Here is a 16,897-nt window from a genome sequence, read left to right as displayed (position 1 = left end):
AAGTGACTGCTTTGACCAGCAAGTTGTGGGCTCAGCGAGGGTAAGGATCCCGAATGGCAAGGAAGACGGGGTTACTGCTGACCAGTCTAGTGCTCCTTTCTAGCCTTTGTTCTGTTTCCTCTCCGTGAACTCATCTAGCCCCGTGTCGATTGCTGTGCGTGACCCAGACTTCACCCACCCTGGCGATGCAGACAATGTTCACTGCTCTACGTTCTTATTCCATAAGGACTGGGCGAGGCTGAAAGGCATCAAAGGCTGTTGGAGAAGGAAGGGGGTAATCAGGAGCTGGCAAATGCTGTCTGATCACAGACTCGCGATGTGACTCCAGGGCTGTGACATGCGTTAGATCAGGGAGAAGGGAGGGTTTCAGGACAGGTCACTGAATAAGAAATTTCCAAACACACCCTGGAGTGAATCAAGATCATTGTTTTTGCCCAAGGTGGAGATAAAAGTGAACAAGAGGTACTACAAAGCTGTCATCATCAAGACAGTATGGTATTGGCACAAAAACAGACACATAGACCAATGGAACAGAATTGAGAACTCAGAAGTGGGCCCAAAAGTATACAGCCAATTAATCTTTGACAAAGCAGGAAAGAATATCCAATTGGAAAAAAGACAGCCTTTTTAACAGATGGTGTTGGGAGAACTGGACAGCAACATGCAGAAGAATGAAACTAGATCATTTTCTCACACCATACACAAAAATAAACTCAAAATGGATAAAGGATTTGAACGTGAGACAGGAAACTATCAACACCCTAGAGGAGAAAGCAGGACACAACCTCCTTGACCTTCACCGCAGCAACTTCTTACTTGACACATCCCCAAAAGCAAGGGAATCAAGAGCAAAAATAAACAATTGGGACCTCATCAAGATTAAAAGCTTGGCAATGAGAAACAATGAAATCTGGCCATGTGTAGCAACGTGGATGGACCTTGAGGGTGTTAGGCTGAGTGAAATAAGTCAGGCAGAGAAGGACAAATATCATATGTTTGCACATATAGGAGGATTAGGAGGAAGTTAACTGAGGAACATGGGGGAGAAGAAGGGGGGAAATGGTGGGGGAAAGGGAGAGAGGCAAACCATGAGAGACTCTTGAATGCTGACAAAAACTGAGGACTGATGGATGTGGAGGGGGAGGGGGGATGGGCATGGAGGAGGGCACTTGTTGGGATGAGCACTGGGTGTTATGTGGAAACCAATTTGACAATAAACTGTAAAAAAAAAAAAAAAGTGAACAAGAGGTATGCATGGGGATTCGGGATGTTTCCAACCCACCCTCAAAGAAGTATGTGCGTTACCAAGTCCCATAAGCACCATGAATATTAAGAGTTTCCCACTCTGGTCAACCAGCCGTTCACCTATTCCAGAGAAGGCTCCAGGAGGCCCACAGGCTGCAGGACCACGTGCAGAAGGGGGCACCCAAGCACCGCGGCGGGAGGCGGCCATCAGTCCCTGGCAGCAGCCCCCAGGACTGTTCTGTGAGACTCATATGCTCCAGATACCAGCCTGAAGGGGTTAAGACTACAGGGACCTCTACAGTCAAAGCTTCCTCTGTTCCCTGAAACAGCCATCATTGATGAATGTCTCCAAATTCTTCTTGAAATTTTCATTCTGGATAAGCATCCTTACCCGAGGTAGGAAGTTCCAGAACCACCTCACTAACTTTGCAAAGACACGCTACCTTGTGCTGTACTGAAGCCATCCCGGTTTCAAAGGACAAAAAAACAAAAACAAACAAACAAAACAACAACAAAAAAAACGACAATGCATTTGAAAGATTGCCTCTTACTCAAGTATTTCAGGATCTGGCCCATTTGTTCTTGTTCTAGCTTTGCCTTTCATTAAATAAAGCATTCAGAGGAAGAATTCCTTACAAGAGAAACAAAATACACATACAAATACAACTAGCCCCTTGGCGATAAAGACCTTTGACTTCTTCTAACGGCCCTGGTCATTGTGGGGGGGCCATGTGGGCAGCCACAACAATCTTATTTAAGCAGCTATTTAATTTCTAGCTTGCACTGGCTCAGGAGGAAAGTTCTTTTTTTTTTTTTTCCACAAGGGAATTCTACCATTTATTTATTTTATTTTTTTTACAAATAGTTTATTGTCAAATTAGTTTCCACGTAACACCCAGTGCTCATCCCCACAAGTGCCCTCCTCCATGCCCACCCCCCCTCCCCCCAACACATCCATCAGTCCTCAGTTTTTGTCAGCATTCAAGAGTCTCTCATGGTTTGCCTCTCTCTCTTTCCCCCACCATTTCCGCCCTTCTTCTCCCCCTTGTTCCTCCGTCAAGTTCCTTCAGGAGGAAAGTTTCTAAAGAGAGGAGATCTGTTATACCCCAGGCAACCCCTCAGCTAGTGTTCAAAAACTTTAGGATACTCTCATTTAACATCGGGCATTAATGTTTTATCTTCTTTCAAAAAGAATTCCAGCTTACAAAAGAAATGCTTCTACAAATCAGTAAGTGATCTCTTATTTAAAGAGCCCGCCAAGAAGGGCACTTAACAGCTACAACTTAGAGTCTTAAAAGCACTGTCACCGACTAGTCTTTCTGAGGTCAGGGATTAAGAACAGACAGTGGAGAAGCTACTATGGTTGATTCCCATTCTAAAAAAGACGAGCATTTTTTGGTCTTTTTGATCTGATGACTCAGAATAAAAACATATAGCTCCTCTCCACATTTAGACTCCCCAAAAGTTCAGAATTTCTTTTTTTAATGGTGTAGCTGGTTCTGGTGAAAGGGGCTGGCTGCTAATATACTGCTTTTTTGTAAAAGTCAAGTGCTACACAGTTGTTTAGAAAACTTGAGTTGCATTTAGAATGAAACGCCAGGGCTCCTGGGTGGCTTGGCTGGTTGAGCATCCTTGATTTCAGCTCAGGTCACAATCCCAGGGTTGTGTGTTTAAGTCCCATGTTAGGCTCTGTGCTGACAGTTGCAGAGCCTACTTGAGATTCTTTCTCTCTCCCTTTGCCCCTCTCCCCTGCTCATGCTCTCCCTCTTTAAAAAAAAAAACAAACAAACTGAAATGCCTAAAAATTAGAAAAGAAAACAAGAAAATAAAATGCCAGATTTTCTCAGGGTGCCAGTTCTCTCTACGGCAAATACACAACTGTGAGGTAACAACAGATGACAGTTACTGTTGGCTCGATGATCTCCCACAAGGGAAAATGCTTGAAAAAAAGCAGGGATCCACAGAGAAGGTACTGGAACAGGACCAGGATGTGTCCACCAACAGACAGAAATGAGCAGTCAAGTGGGGCACGTGGCAGAATTACGTGGTCACACCCATATCATGAGAATGTAATTTAATTTTTTTAATGTTTATTTTTGAGAGACAGAAGGAGACAGAGCGTGAGCAGGGGAGGAGCAGAGAGAGAGGGAGACAGAATCTGAAGCAGGCTCCAAGCTCTGAGCTGTCAGCACACAGCCCGACCCAGGGCTCAAACCCACGAACGGCGAGATCATGACCTGAGCCAAAGTCAGATGCTTAGCCGACTAAGCCACCCAAGTGCCCCTAATTTATTTTTTTTCAGTTTAGAGAGAGAGAGAGAGAGAGAGCAGGGGAGGGGCAGAGAGAGAGGGAGACCGAGAATCCCAAGCAGGCTTCCTGCTGTTGGCACAGAGAATGATGTGGGGCTCGACTTCACAAACCATGAGATCATGATCTGAGCTGAAACTAAGAGTCAGACGCTTAACTAACTGAGCCACCCAGGCGCCCCAAGAATGTAATTTTATTGTGTACTTCCTGAAAGTAGAATCAATCAGGCCATGACCACAATTATCTTCCGTTAGGTATAGTGATGGGCACTGGGCGGGGGCCGGGGGGGGGACAGAGAGGAGTCAGACACATCACAGTACCCACTGCAGGATGCTACCAGATAGGAAAGAACTGTGGAGGGCATGCATTCCTGAAGTTCAGTTCAAAGCGATGCCCCAGAGTGAGGTTGCCAGAATTAGGAACTCGGCGAGATGCTTGGGGAAGGAGTGTTTTCCCTTTAGTCTCATCGTTAGTGGCCCAAGAAGAAAATCCGAAGACTCCTGATGAGACAGAGATACAAAACTCAACAAGAGGCAGCCAGATGAAGCGGAATCGCATGTAACTTGGAAACTAGCAGGGCGTCTGCCAAAGAGGCTGGCGTTGGGAAGCCCAATCATGTGCTGGCCGGTGCGTCCTCACAGTAACCCTTGGAAAGAATTATTCTCCCATCACCCCCTCTTTAACCAATGAAGAAAATAACTAATGGGCAAATTCACTGAATAACCTATCTTAGGTTACAAAGGAGATGAAGTTGAATTTGAACTTGGGCTTGTCTCTAATACCCTTGTGTTTATTACTATCCTGAGCTGATTTTTTAGGATAGAGACTGGTTAGTAAAAAAGAAAGTAACTTTAAACAGGCATAAGGATTTTTTTAATTTGAGAAAAATTATAAGTATATTGGGGAATGTCCTGCTGATTGCCTGCTCAGACCTACCGTAAAGGCTTGCAGGCCAGTGCTGATGGCTCAATGGTCCTTCCTCAGAGGCAGTTAATGTCCTCACTTCACCCGCCTTGGCCTCCTGATATTTATAAATGGAAGAGATCTGTGGTCTCTCTCACCTTTTGAATCTAATGATATTTCTAATATATCACTACAAATGTCCATGACAGGGCTGCCTGGGTGTCTCGGTTAAGCACCTGACTCTTGATCTTGGCTCAGGTTGATCTCACAGTTTGTGGGTTTGAGCCCCGTAATGGGCTCTGCACTGATGGTGTGAAGGCTGCTTGGGATTCTGCCTCTCCGTCTCTCTGCCCCTCCCCGACTTGTGTGCTCTCTTCTCTCAAAATAAACAAACATTAAAAAATGTCCACAATAAAAGGCTTCAAAATAAGTCACTTCCCTTTGTGATTCTGGGACTGATACTTAATAGTCTCCAAATTTGCCAGATGACAGACCTTAGCATCCCATCTGCCTATACGTACATTCTATGGAAAGTTGTAGTTTCTATGGCAGTATCTCATAACCTCCCTGAGTTCACTTTATAGACTTGCTTCTTCCAGTAAAGACACCTTGCGGGTACTCTGGTAGCTGTGATCCCTCTAAGACACCCTTTTTCATCTTCTAAGCCTTAGTGGTGATGTACCCGCCAGATCACCTGCTGGGAATGAAGGACCCATTCCCCTATCTGTTGGTGGTACACCTGGAAGGTGGCCCCCGGCTGCCAATCAATCACACACACAAAAGAGACAGAGGGAGTGGAGCAAAGTCAGTTAATGCCACTCATCACTGGACAGATTCGTGGAGGTCAAGTCCTGTATGTCTCGGGAGCATTTGAGTTTGAGCCACACTTAAGATTTGGTGAGAGCAGGAATTAACTGCGTAGTGTAAAGAATGACCCTATGTGACTAGGACAGAGATTCAAACACAGCAGCTTTTCTTCCCGAAATTCAAAGCCCTTGACAGGCATGGGGATCATGGTCTCTCCCAGGAGGAGACAGAGAGAGGGTATTTATTATTTCATTCTCCAACAGAAGAGGCCATGCTATGAAGCAAGCTAATAGACTTGCCTCAAGTCCAACGAGAAAATCATTCAAATACCCTGACTGCTAACATGCTACACCCATTTCTTTAGATACCATGAGGGCATCTGACAACACTCTCCACTGTTTCCCATCACCACTGGCATGGGTGGTCTTATAGACTATAGGACCTAGGTCACCACCTCAATCTTAGAAATACCGTCTACAGGGGCACCTGGGTGGCTTAGTCAGTTGAGTGTCTGACTCTTGATTTTGGCTCAGGTCATGATCCCAGGGTTGTGGTGTTGAGCCCCGCAATGGGCTCTGTGCTAGGCATGGAGGCTGCTTAAGATTTTCTCTCTCCCTCTCCCTCTGCCCCTCTCCCTAGCTTGTGTACTCTTTCTCTTTAAAATAAAAAAATAGTTGGGGGGGGCGCCTGGGTGCTCAGTCAATTGAGCATCTGACTCTTGGTTTCAGCTCAGGTCATGATCTTAGCGTTTATGAGTTTGAGCCTGGTATCAGGCTCTGTGCTGACAGCTCAGAGCCTGGAACCTGCTTCAAATTCTGTGTCTTCCTCTCTCTCTGCCCCTCCCATGCTTGCATACTCTCTCTCTCTCTAAAAAATAGACACATAAAAATTTTTAAATAAAAACATTTTTTAATGTTAAAAAAAAAGAAACACCATTTCCATTGAACAGGCTGTTTCATAATACTTTGGAGCACACACTCTACTAATTACTGCCAAGTTCATCTGTCTTTTCTACATACTTCTCCATTATTAAGGATTTCTAGTTCCCCAGATATTCAGAGAGTTATCTGTAATATATTTTTCTTCTGGTGAATTAATGAAATCAGATAGTATTTCATGTTACTATGATGGTTTAAGAGAAGATACAAGTAGGAGTCTATAAAATTCTTTCATTACTATTAACTGCTCTCTACACCATATGTATCTGTCTTACATTCAGCACAATCTGGGTTAATTTTAGGGCTGAAGGAAGTTCTGCTCCCACTAGAAGGGTCTGAGATGAACAAAAGAGACTATTCTCAGTGACTCCAACATTCATTCGCTCCTGTCCTTCCCTGACGAAAACAAAGGTCTCTCTCCTGAAAGAGGAGTATCTTGAGGGGCAGGGGGTACAGATGGGTCACCTTTAAAGCTAAAGACCCTTTCTGTGAATATCGCCAAAGCCTTCTGAGGCTCTATCAGGGCCTGGATCCGGAGAGACAGAATACAAAAGCCTGACAGCAGCAGGCCGTCGCCGGGTGGGCTGCAGCCTTCGGGGCACAGTCCTCGCAGTCTCGGCTGCAGGGTCACCGGTGACGAAGCGGATCCACCGCTGAGCGCAAGGCTCTGCATCTGCGCCAAACTTACGATGAGGACACATGAGACACTGCTTCACAGAGCAAGGATGCAGGGACGCCGAGCTGGGGAACCCAAGAGGATGTTCTAGAATGTTCCTCCCGGGGTGGGGGGGGGGGGCTGGCTCCAAATCAGCTAGCCGCCGCAGTAAAGCCTGTGGTCACTCACCAGGGTGAAACTCCTGGAGCGGGAGCTGCCGCTTCCACTCTCCAAGCTGCCCCCTCTGCTCAGGTCACCGAGCCTGCCGCCGGGCGACGCGTCCGGGTCCATCTCCGAAGAGTCTGACTGCTGGCGGCTCACGGGCATCCCCGTGGCCACCTCGGCCCCTGGCCGCTCACAGAGAGTGGGGAAAGGGCCCGTGTCCCATGCTGCGGTAGCAACGGCCTGCGGAGGAATCAAGCACAGGGGACAGCGTTAGGGAGCCCAGGCCTGAGTCCCAAAACGAAAGGGTCAGAGTGGGTCAGCGTCATCCAGATTCACAGCCTCGTCCGTCAAGACAAAGGGAGTTAGGGGCGCCCGGGTGGCTCGGTTGGTTAAGCTTCAGGCTCTTGAGTTGGTCATGATCTCATGGTCGGGGAGTTCCAGCGCCACATAGGGCTCTGTGCTGACAGCGTGGAGCCTGCTTGGGGTTCTCTCCCTCTCTCTCTCTCTGCCCCTCCCCTGTTGACTCTCTCTCTCTCTAAAAGTAAATAAATAAACTTAAAAGAAAAAGACAAAGGTAATTAGGAGCCCCTAAGTTAACTTTTGTTTGCTCATTTTCATTTCTCCTTTATATCCCTTTCCATTAGGAAGATGTAAGAATCATTTTTAATAGACTTATTTATCTTTCATTTTTTATTAAAAATTTTTTATTATTATGTTTATTTTGAGAGAGACAGAGCACGTTTTGCTCTGTTTTTATTTTGGGAGAGTCTGAGAATGAGGGAGATACAGAATCCCAAGCAGGCTCCAGGTTCTGAGCTGTCTGCACAGAGGCCAATGTGGGGCTCCAAACCACAAGCCGTGAGATCATGACCTGAGCCAAAGTCGGACACTCAACCAACTGAGCCACCCAGGTGCCCCAAAGTATTTATTTCTTTAATGTTTATGTTTGTGAGAGAGACAGAGACAGTACGAGTGGGGGAGGGACAGAGAGAGAGGGAGAGAATCCTTTTTAAGGAAAAGATAGATGCACTAGCAATGACTTTGGTGCTGGAAATTTGATAGAATAATGTTCTGGCCCCCTCCTTTGCACCTAGGGCCTGTATTTTCATGCACCTTCATACTCAGATTCAGGATTTCCCTGTCCTGATTACTGATTCTAGTCCTTTCTACCTCAGACACCACAACATTATGGTTCCTTTTCAGCCCCACTGCAGTTCAGAGGTAAGCAAAGTGACAAGAGCTAGGAAATTGTGGAAGGAAATCTGGCTGACATTTCGGTGATTCTAGACTCTCTGGAGGTTGTGATGCTCTTGCAATTTCTACATAAGATACTAAGGTACCATGAGTTAATACTATAAGGAAGTTCATATTTTTACTTTCGGGACAAAGACATTGAAATTTCCCCTATCAGCCCCTGAGTTTCATATTATGACTCTTTTAGCAGGAAGTTCAGCTCAGTCTCTGAACAATGGACAATTGAGTTCAACAAACCCTTCTAGAAGACCAAACAAGATTAATAGGGAATAAGGGAATAAGCCTCTTGCGGAGGCTTATGGCTAGTGGAGAGATACAAGCCCACGTCCTTCCTAAAATGAAAATACTGCCCAGTGCCCTTACAAGCCCCCTTAAGAATACTGAGGGGCATGTGAGCTCAGACAGCCATCAGCACAGCTGTGTGTGTGTGTGCGCACGTGCATACGATTACGCACGTATTAATTTTTAATGGAAACATGACCATCTGTGGAGAAAGCCCAATCAGCACTGAACACCTTTAGGTGGACTTTGTTACTTAAGACTTCAAAAATTACAGGGTGCCTGGATGGCTCAGTCAGTTAAGTGCCCAACATTGGGTCAGGTCATGATCTCATAGTTCTCGGGTTTGAGCCCCGTGTTGGGCTCTGTGCTGACAGCACAGAGTCTGGAGCCTGCTTCTGATTCTGTGTCTCTCTCCCTTTCTGCCCCTTGCCTGCTCACGCTCTCTCTCTTAAAAATAAATAAACATTAAAAAATATTTCTTAAGACTTCAAAAATTACTGTGAGATCTTTTAGGAAAATCCCAAAGGTGTTAGAACAGCTCAAAAAGGAAATTATTCCTTCCGGTTTCTCTTCATTTTTCAGGTGAATCAGCCCAAGTCAACTGGCAATTTAAGAGCAAAGCTAGGGAACAGAAGATTCTGAGCATATATGTTACTTTTCAGAAGTTCACCATGATTCCAAATGGTTAAAAAAGACTTAGGAAAATGTTAAAAGTTTTAAAATTTGTTTAATAGTAAGCAAGCATCAACAATACACAGACTTTGTCTAAACTGTTTACACAGCCAGTAACATGCCTCATCGCTGGGACCATGAGTAGCTGGGGCCAGGGTGAGGTGGGCAGGAAATGTAAGATACGCGGATGCTTAGATTCTTTCTGATCCGCACATTCCTACCCACTGACTCTGCTCTAATTACTTCCTGAGCTATAGCTAAGTCATTCTCCAAGGAAAGGAGGGAGATGTGGGACAGTAAGTCTTCCCCAGACATAATAGGGAGCTGAAAGATGGGCATGTGAGATGCTGATTCAGCCCCACGCGAGGCAGGAACTGAGCAGAAGTGCCTTGTCCTTGGGGAAAGGTCTGGAATTTTGTGCTTGTACGCAGTAAGAGCAGCATCTGAGGCACTCACAGGACGGCCAGAGGGGGCTAATTTAGCGCACTGTTCAAGAGCAGACTTCTTTCTGGTGTTACTACACTTTTAAAAGCTGTTCTGTCACGGGAAAATTATAACCCTGAGACTTTGACAGATGACTGTCTTGAAAGCACCTGAGGAAGCTAACCAGCACTCCCCGAAAGGCAGAGGTTGTCGAGGAGAGAATAAAAACCTTGGTCTGATATCCCTCACAGGCTCAACGTGGCACTTTTCTGTGGTCTCCAAAGGATTAGGAATGAGGGGCTCCCTAGTCCTAGTTCCCTGGGAACTAAAAATATGGAATCCATGGAGGTCCGCGGTGGAGAGAGCAACGTTTTCTGAAGAGGAAAGGCAAGGAAGCAGCCCCACTTCTTGGGTCTGACCTGGAAAGGGAATAGGAGAGGCAGGAGCATGCCACATGGGGCAGACAGGTTTGACAGGAGTGACCATAACTAGGAGTCCGGGACGGTCATTATCACCCTAAAATATTTAGCCTCCTTGTCCAATCATAGGTTTACTCTTTGGGTTTGCAAACAGTGCACTTGATAACAAGGGAGACTAAGAGAGCCTACAGGTGAAGAAGCTTCTGCTAGAGGAGCAGAACCTGCCTTGCTGAGAAGCCCCCACAAGCCCAACACCACAGGAGCAGGAATTTGAGACATGTGCTCATTTCCTGTTTATTCTCTTATACCTCCTGTGTTTATGTCTCATTATGTACTAGTTACATCCTTCTCCAGAGAGGTTTAGTTCATCAATTGAGCAGAGAGAACGAGGTCAAGGCCACAACTGATCAACAGTCTTAGTAACTCCCCATCTGGCGAGCATGGTGGGCGGGGAGGACAGGGGCTACTGGGGTTGAGGGGGGCTGGTAGGGCTGTGGGGCTCAGGCACGTGAACCCCCTCCAGTGAGTCCACTGGAGACAAGGGAGGAAGGCAGCTCCTCTTCATCTTCCCCATGCATTCCAGAAAGGCCTACAATGACCTGGATGCATCAAGCATGAAACCCACCCTGTCTCAGTTCCAAATAGCTACAGTCAGGTCTACAGAACAGCCTCTGGAGCTAGGTCTTTCCATTACATGTCAGAAAGCACCCCAACCCCCAGAGATGAATGATGCCGGTCAAAGCCCATCCACAGACACAGTGACTTTCGGCCGCAGCACATACACCCAGCTTGGGAGACATCCCTGAGCCACACCCCACCTCCACCATCAGCCAGCAGCCCGCTCTCCCGAACTTCTTCAGGTGGGCCCACCTCTTTTCTAGTCCCAGTGCCAAGTTTGGGACCAGTTTCCCCTGTGCCTACATGACTGCAGAGCCAGCTAACTGCTGTCCCAGCTCTCCCCTCTTCCCCGTGTCATTGCTGTGTTCTCACGGGATTAATCCTGGAAAAGCACTTTGACCATCCTCCTAAAAGCAATCAACTTTAACCCATTCCCAAAAAGGCTTCAGAATCCAAGTCCCCCCTCCCCAATCAATACATGCTTCAATTTGAGGCCTGTCTTCCTCTCGAGCCGAAGCATATTCTTCAGATGTTTGCTATTTTCCTACTTCATACTGAACAGATTCCAGGGACTGGACAACATATGATGGGGAAGGGTCACCTGAACAGGCACTGGTTTGTAACTCAGCGAGACCTACTGAATGCATGTTTGAGGGTAAAGCCTGAATGTGTCTATTTTTTTGTTTTGAATGCTGCACATACTTGCCATCCCATAAATAATCTATTTCCGGGGCAATAAAAGCAGTTATCAAGTTATTTTACTAGTTTACCTAAAAGATGATAAAGACTTTGAAGCTGCTGTGACTAAAAGGTTGGAACAGAAAAACGTGAGAGATTAAAGAGAAAGGATTATGGAATTTTCATGACTAACAGGAAGGGCAGGAGTGTAGTTCAAGAACAAAAGAGAGGTGAGCTGTGGCCACCAGAATGCGAAACAGAGCAAGGACTAAAAACTGTCCACAGAACTCACCAACCAAGGGGACCTTATAAAGAGCTAGCAGGAGAGACAGTCGAGCGGAAAGCACACTACAGTAGAGCATGGCATGGACAGAAGAGGGGGTGCATAGTGAATTGTTTTAGAAATTGGGGTGTGACACCCAGGAGGCAGGTGGCCAGGGGGATGGGTGAAACAGGTGATGGGGATTAAGGAGGGCACTTGTCGTGATGAGCACCAGGTGTACGAAGTGCTGAATCACTGTCTCATACACCTGAAACTAACATAACACTGTATGTTAACTACCTGGAATCAAAATTCAAAAAGCTGAGGTGTAACAGGAGAGACTTAAGAAGGCAGTAGCTACGGGAACAGCTGGGTTGGAGAAAGGTATTTGACTCATTGGTTTTGTTTATCTATTTTGTTTTGCTTTTAGGACCAGGAGAAGCCTACTGATTAGCTAAGAGGGCGAGAGAAGGTAAGAAGAGCCCGTGGAGAAACCCTCATTTCCGGGGTCTGGTGGATGGGATAGTCTGGCTGGCCTGTTGAAACCCGCTGAATGCGGTAAGAAAATATCTCTGAGGACTCTCTCTTCCTGGTGGAAGGAAACTGTCCCATCATACAAAATGACCAGGGTAATTTAAAAAAGAACAATATTGAACTTTTTAAAAAGAAAAAAAAAATCACAGCAATTTAAAAACTCAAGCGGATGGGGTAAACAGGAGATTTAGCATAGCTGAAGCACTGTATAAATTTAATATTAGAAACGATTTTTTATAAACTTCACAAAGTATGAGGGGAGAACTTCTTTTAAGCCAAATTTAAGATATCCATAAAAAACTACAGCAAACATCACACTTAATGACAAAACATTAAAACCAGCCCCATTACCACCAATGTTGTCCTCTGTTGCATACTGTATTTTAAGTCCTATCCCACCTAAAAGGCAAGAAAAAAATGCAAAAGGATCAAAAAGGAACAAAAATTTCAGTATTTATGGGTAATTATGGTCTTTGTAGAAAACTCCAAAAATCTAATCAATTATTAGAATCAAGTTTTTTTTAACAAAGTCACTGGATATAAATTAATATACAATAAAGTCAATTTCTATATGGTAGCCAGAAATAATAACAAAAAACATTTAAAATAGCATAAAATAAAAATAATATAAAACAAAGTTGCATAAAATTTATGTGTATATGCATATATTATATTACTAAGAAATAGATTTAACAACAAAAAATAAATTTATCAAAAAATGTGCAAACTTTTTTGGAAAAAATAAAATGTTATTGAAAGTCAATAATGAACTAATAAAGAGATACCATATTCAGGACTGGAAGAGTCAATATCATAAGGATGAACTGTTCTCCTAAAATTGAAATGCACTGAAGCTAAAGAGGTGGGTTGTCCGGTGAACTCTAGTTTTGTGTGGTTATTTAAATGTAATGTTTTGTTTTGTTGTTTTTTTGAGAGAGAGAGAGAGAGAGAGATTGAGAGACAGTACGGGAGCGCAAGTGGGGGAAGGCCCGAGGGGTACAGAGAATCTCAAGCAGGCTTCACACTCAGCACAGAGCCTCATGTGGGGCTCGATCCCACAATCCTGGGATCATGACCTGAACCAAAATCAAGAGTCGGATGCTCAACTGACTGAGCCACTTAAGAGCCCCTAAGTTTAAATTGATTAAAATTAATTAAAAGATTCATTCCCTCAGCTGCACTAGTCATATGTCAAGCATTAATTAATGGAAAATTTCCACCATCCTTGAAAGTTCTATTGGACATTGCAGCTAATAGAATAATCAAAATCACAACAGAGCTGTTCTTAGAGAAATCCAATAGGCTTGTTTTCATATTTTTTAGAGACTTAAAAAAAGGAGAAAAATGTATTTGGAAGAACAAAGCTATAAACAACCAGAAAACTCCTAAATTTCTTAATTTGTACTTTAACTCGGAGATTTTTTATTTTTATAATGTTGAATTCATCAGTCTTTTGGTTTATACTTTATGGGTTTTGCAAACTTAGAAAGGCCTTTCCTATTCTAAGGATATCAATAAAACTCTTCCCATATGTTCTACCTAGCATTTTGATGCTTTCACTTTTCATATTTAAAGATCTGATCCAACTTGAATGTATATGGTGTGAAGTGTGAAGGAGAGCTCTCCCCCAAACCTCCAAGCCAAAACATTTATGCAGGTACTCAAATGCCACGAAATTAAAAAGGCATCTTTTCCACTGTTTTGAAATACTAAATATTATTTTGTTCTAAATGTTTATATGGTAGGTTCTGTTTCTGAATTTCCTATTCTGCTCCATTGATATTTCTATTCATGAGGACTCAAAAAACACCAACCCTCAGGTGAAAATTGCAACTGCAATGAATCTATCTACATAAAATTGAAAGGCACTGTAGGCAATGCTAACAGAAAAGAGGCAGGCTGGCAGGAGACGGTTTACGGTCTCATAAAAGGAAGTGATAGCTAGAATATACCAACTATTCTTGTAAACCAACAGTAACAAGACAGGAAGATCTTCAGGAAAAAAATAAATAAGGAATATGATTAAGCAGTTTACAGAGAGGAAATCCAAGTGACTAAGAAGTGAGAGATGTTCAATGTTACTGGTAAACAAAAGAACTAGAAGTTAAAACTACCATAAGCCATTATTTTATACCTACTGGGTTGGCAAAAATTAGATAACTAAAAAATAACAAGTATCAGCAAGAGGGCTGGGCAACAAGAACCTTCATGCACCACTGCTGGGGGAGGTGAAATGAATACAACCCCTCCACGGAGCCTCTCGTCAGGGCTTAACTACTGAAACTACGTCCTATGATCCAAAATTCCCATTGCTCAGTCTATGCTGTGGGAATTCGCCAGGAATACAGGGGAACTTTGCTTGCCACGGAGTACAGCTCGCGGGAATCTAGATCCATCGCCCGCAAAGGACTCCGAGAATAGTCAAACCCTGGTGGACGCCTTTACTATGGAATACTGGACCCCAGTCAGAAGCAATCCGCTGGACAGTGGCACAGACAGGTCTTGAAATGATTGAAAAGCTATAATCAGATTCGTAGCACAATTCCACTTATATAAATTTCACACACACACACACACCACTGTATTTTACACTTGTACCCAGAGACACAGGCCAGTGGCGGGGACGGGTTGGCACAACATGACTGTCCTAGAGCATATACCTGCTCTGTCTCATTTGCTGGATACCTTCTTGCTTCCTGCATGTACCTCGCTCCTACTGCTGGAGAAACGGAAAAGGAAGATGACCTGGAAGTTTGGAGGGGAATGATTCATCGGGTCACTGTATCCCCTGGGAAACGTGTGAAAGGTCCAGCATCTAAGGAGATGATGCAGCACTGATGGGTTCGGACTCAATGAAGGAAGAGGAGACCTATGTAGTCTAGAAACCGCAGGGCAATGCAGGAGGGAAGTGCTTTCAAAGGAAGGAGAAACCACTAAGGTAAACCTTCCTTGGATCACAATTTAGCCCAAAATCAACCAGGGAAAGGTTGATCTGGTCCAGTTTACTGAAGAATCGAAGCTGGAACAAATATATGAAGTTCCCTCACCTTCAGCTGTTTGGCTTTGTACCTGCTAGGTGGGGGGAAGGGAAGCACACCTTACAAGATGCAGGTGCCCCACAGACAGGCTACACGAAACCACAGAGATCTCTGCCTTTGTTAGTGCTGAGCGTGAAGGGAAAATTATCCATCTTAACTGAGTGATGTGGAACTAATTTTGCTCAGGGTGCCTTTGTGACACTTTAAAAAGAGAACTGCTCCCACTCTTTGCCAAGGTAAACTCTTTATGAGAGAAAAGAACCAGATTGGGTCCTCAGATGCTGAACCCCATGGGCCTGTAGTTCACAGACCCTCACGCTTTGTCTAGATACTACCGTTACCCAACAGGGCTAAGACTCAGGTAGCAGAAGCACAGCTTAGCTGGGAAAGGGGTAGAAATAATCCTAGAAACAGCCCCCTTCCCACATCTGGTTGTACAGGAGGGAGGGTCAGGTTATGAATAACGGCCAGGACCACTCTCAGACTGTCTGTCAGCTCAGTCCCTCTACTTCTATTGACAGCAATTCTGTCAAGACTTGTTCCAAAATGTAGAAAAAAAATCTTAGGAAAGGAATGATCTTTAAAGCTCTGTCCTGAGAAATCTCAATATGATGATTTAAAAAGCAAAGCCGTTTTCAAAGGTACGGGGAGAGGGTCTGACCTTCAAGAACATTAAAAACGAGTTTCATAGTCGTAACTGTTTCTGAGTCACCACAGCTCATTATCATGAATGGGCTTTTTCATATGGTTAAGCAGTGGGTGAAAATAAAGAGAACAGCCATTTTTGCTGGAATGTACACATTGCTAGATGAAACACTCAGTAAACACAAAATAGCCATTGTTGGCCTTAATGCTAGTAGCTCTCCACAACATCCATTCATCTGAACACAAAAGCACGTGATAGGCACTTAGCTCCGATTTACCCGAACAAAAAAGGCAAGAGTCCTATAATTTCTATCTGGTCCTGCCTTAACTCCTACTTAGTGTGTGTTAAAAATAAGTTATTTATAACAAGAAACTAACTAGAAGATGAAACTATGAATGATACCAACTCTTTATTTTTTCTAAGTTTATTTTCAAAGAGAAAGAGAATAAGCACAGGTGAGGGGCAGAGAGAGAGAGAGAGAGAGAGAGAGAGAGAGAGAGAGAGGGAATCCCAAGCAGGCCCCACGCTGTCAGTGCAGAACCCAGCTCAGGGCCTGATCCCGTGAACTGTGCATGAGATCATGACCTGAGCACAAAACAAGAGTCAGAGACTTAACTGACTGAGCCACTCAGACACCCCTTTTACTTTTTTTTTTTAAGATTTTATTTTTAAGTAATCTCTACACCCAATGCGGGGCTCAAACTTATAGCCCCGGAATCAAGAGTTGCACAGTCCACCGACTGAACCACCCAGGCACCCCTCCTATGGTTTTATGAACCCAATCATAAGTGAGAAGGAAACTGAATATGGATATTCTCCTTTCTATTATTCAACTTAACTAGGGTTTTAACAAAAATTCTTAGACTAAATGAACCATTTCATTTCTCCCCTAAAAACAATGTACCAGACTGACTCCCCAAAGATGACTTCACGGCGGGTATCCCGGCCTGTGCAGACGCTGTTCCGAGAGAGGGAAAAAAGCTGTTGGTCCTGCACATCTTCCTGAGTTTTCTACTCTCAAAATCCTTGTTAAAATTAAAATCCCGAGTTT

General features: G+C 44.3%; 1 protein-coding gene across 1 annotated transcript in view; it reads right to left on the bottom strand.

The window, feature by feature from the left end:
* PROSER2 (proline and serine rich 2) overlaps positions 1–16,897 on the bottom strand; it is a 45,587-nt gene that overhangs the window by 17,441 nt on the left and 11,249 nt on the right. The window contains exon 2 of the mRNA XM_039245995.1: positions 7,045–7,260. Coding sequence (XP_039101926.1) covers positions 7,045–7,182 — 138 coding nt within the window. The 5' untranslated portion in view covers positions 7,183–7,260. The remainder of the gene's footprint in view (positions 1–7,044; positions 7,261–16,897) is intronic.

The sequence above is a fragment of the Hyaena hyaena genome, unplaced genomic scaffold (assembly GCF_003009895.1).
Source record: "Hyaena hyaena isolate Hyena2069 unplaced genomic scaffold, ASM300989v1 scaffold_276, whole genome shotgun sequence".
NCBI lineage: Eukaryota > Metazoa > Chordata > Mammalia > Carnivora > Hyaenidae > Hyaena > Hyaena hyaena.
Note: the sequence above shows the minus strand (reverse complement) of the source record. Positions and strands in the feature narration are given on the sequence as shown.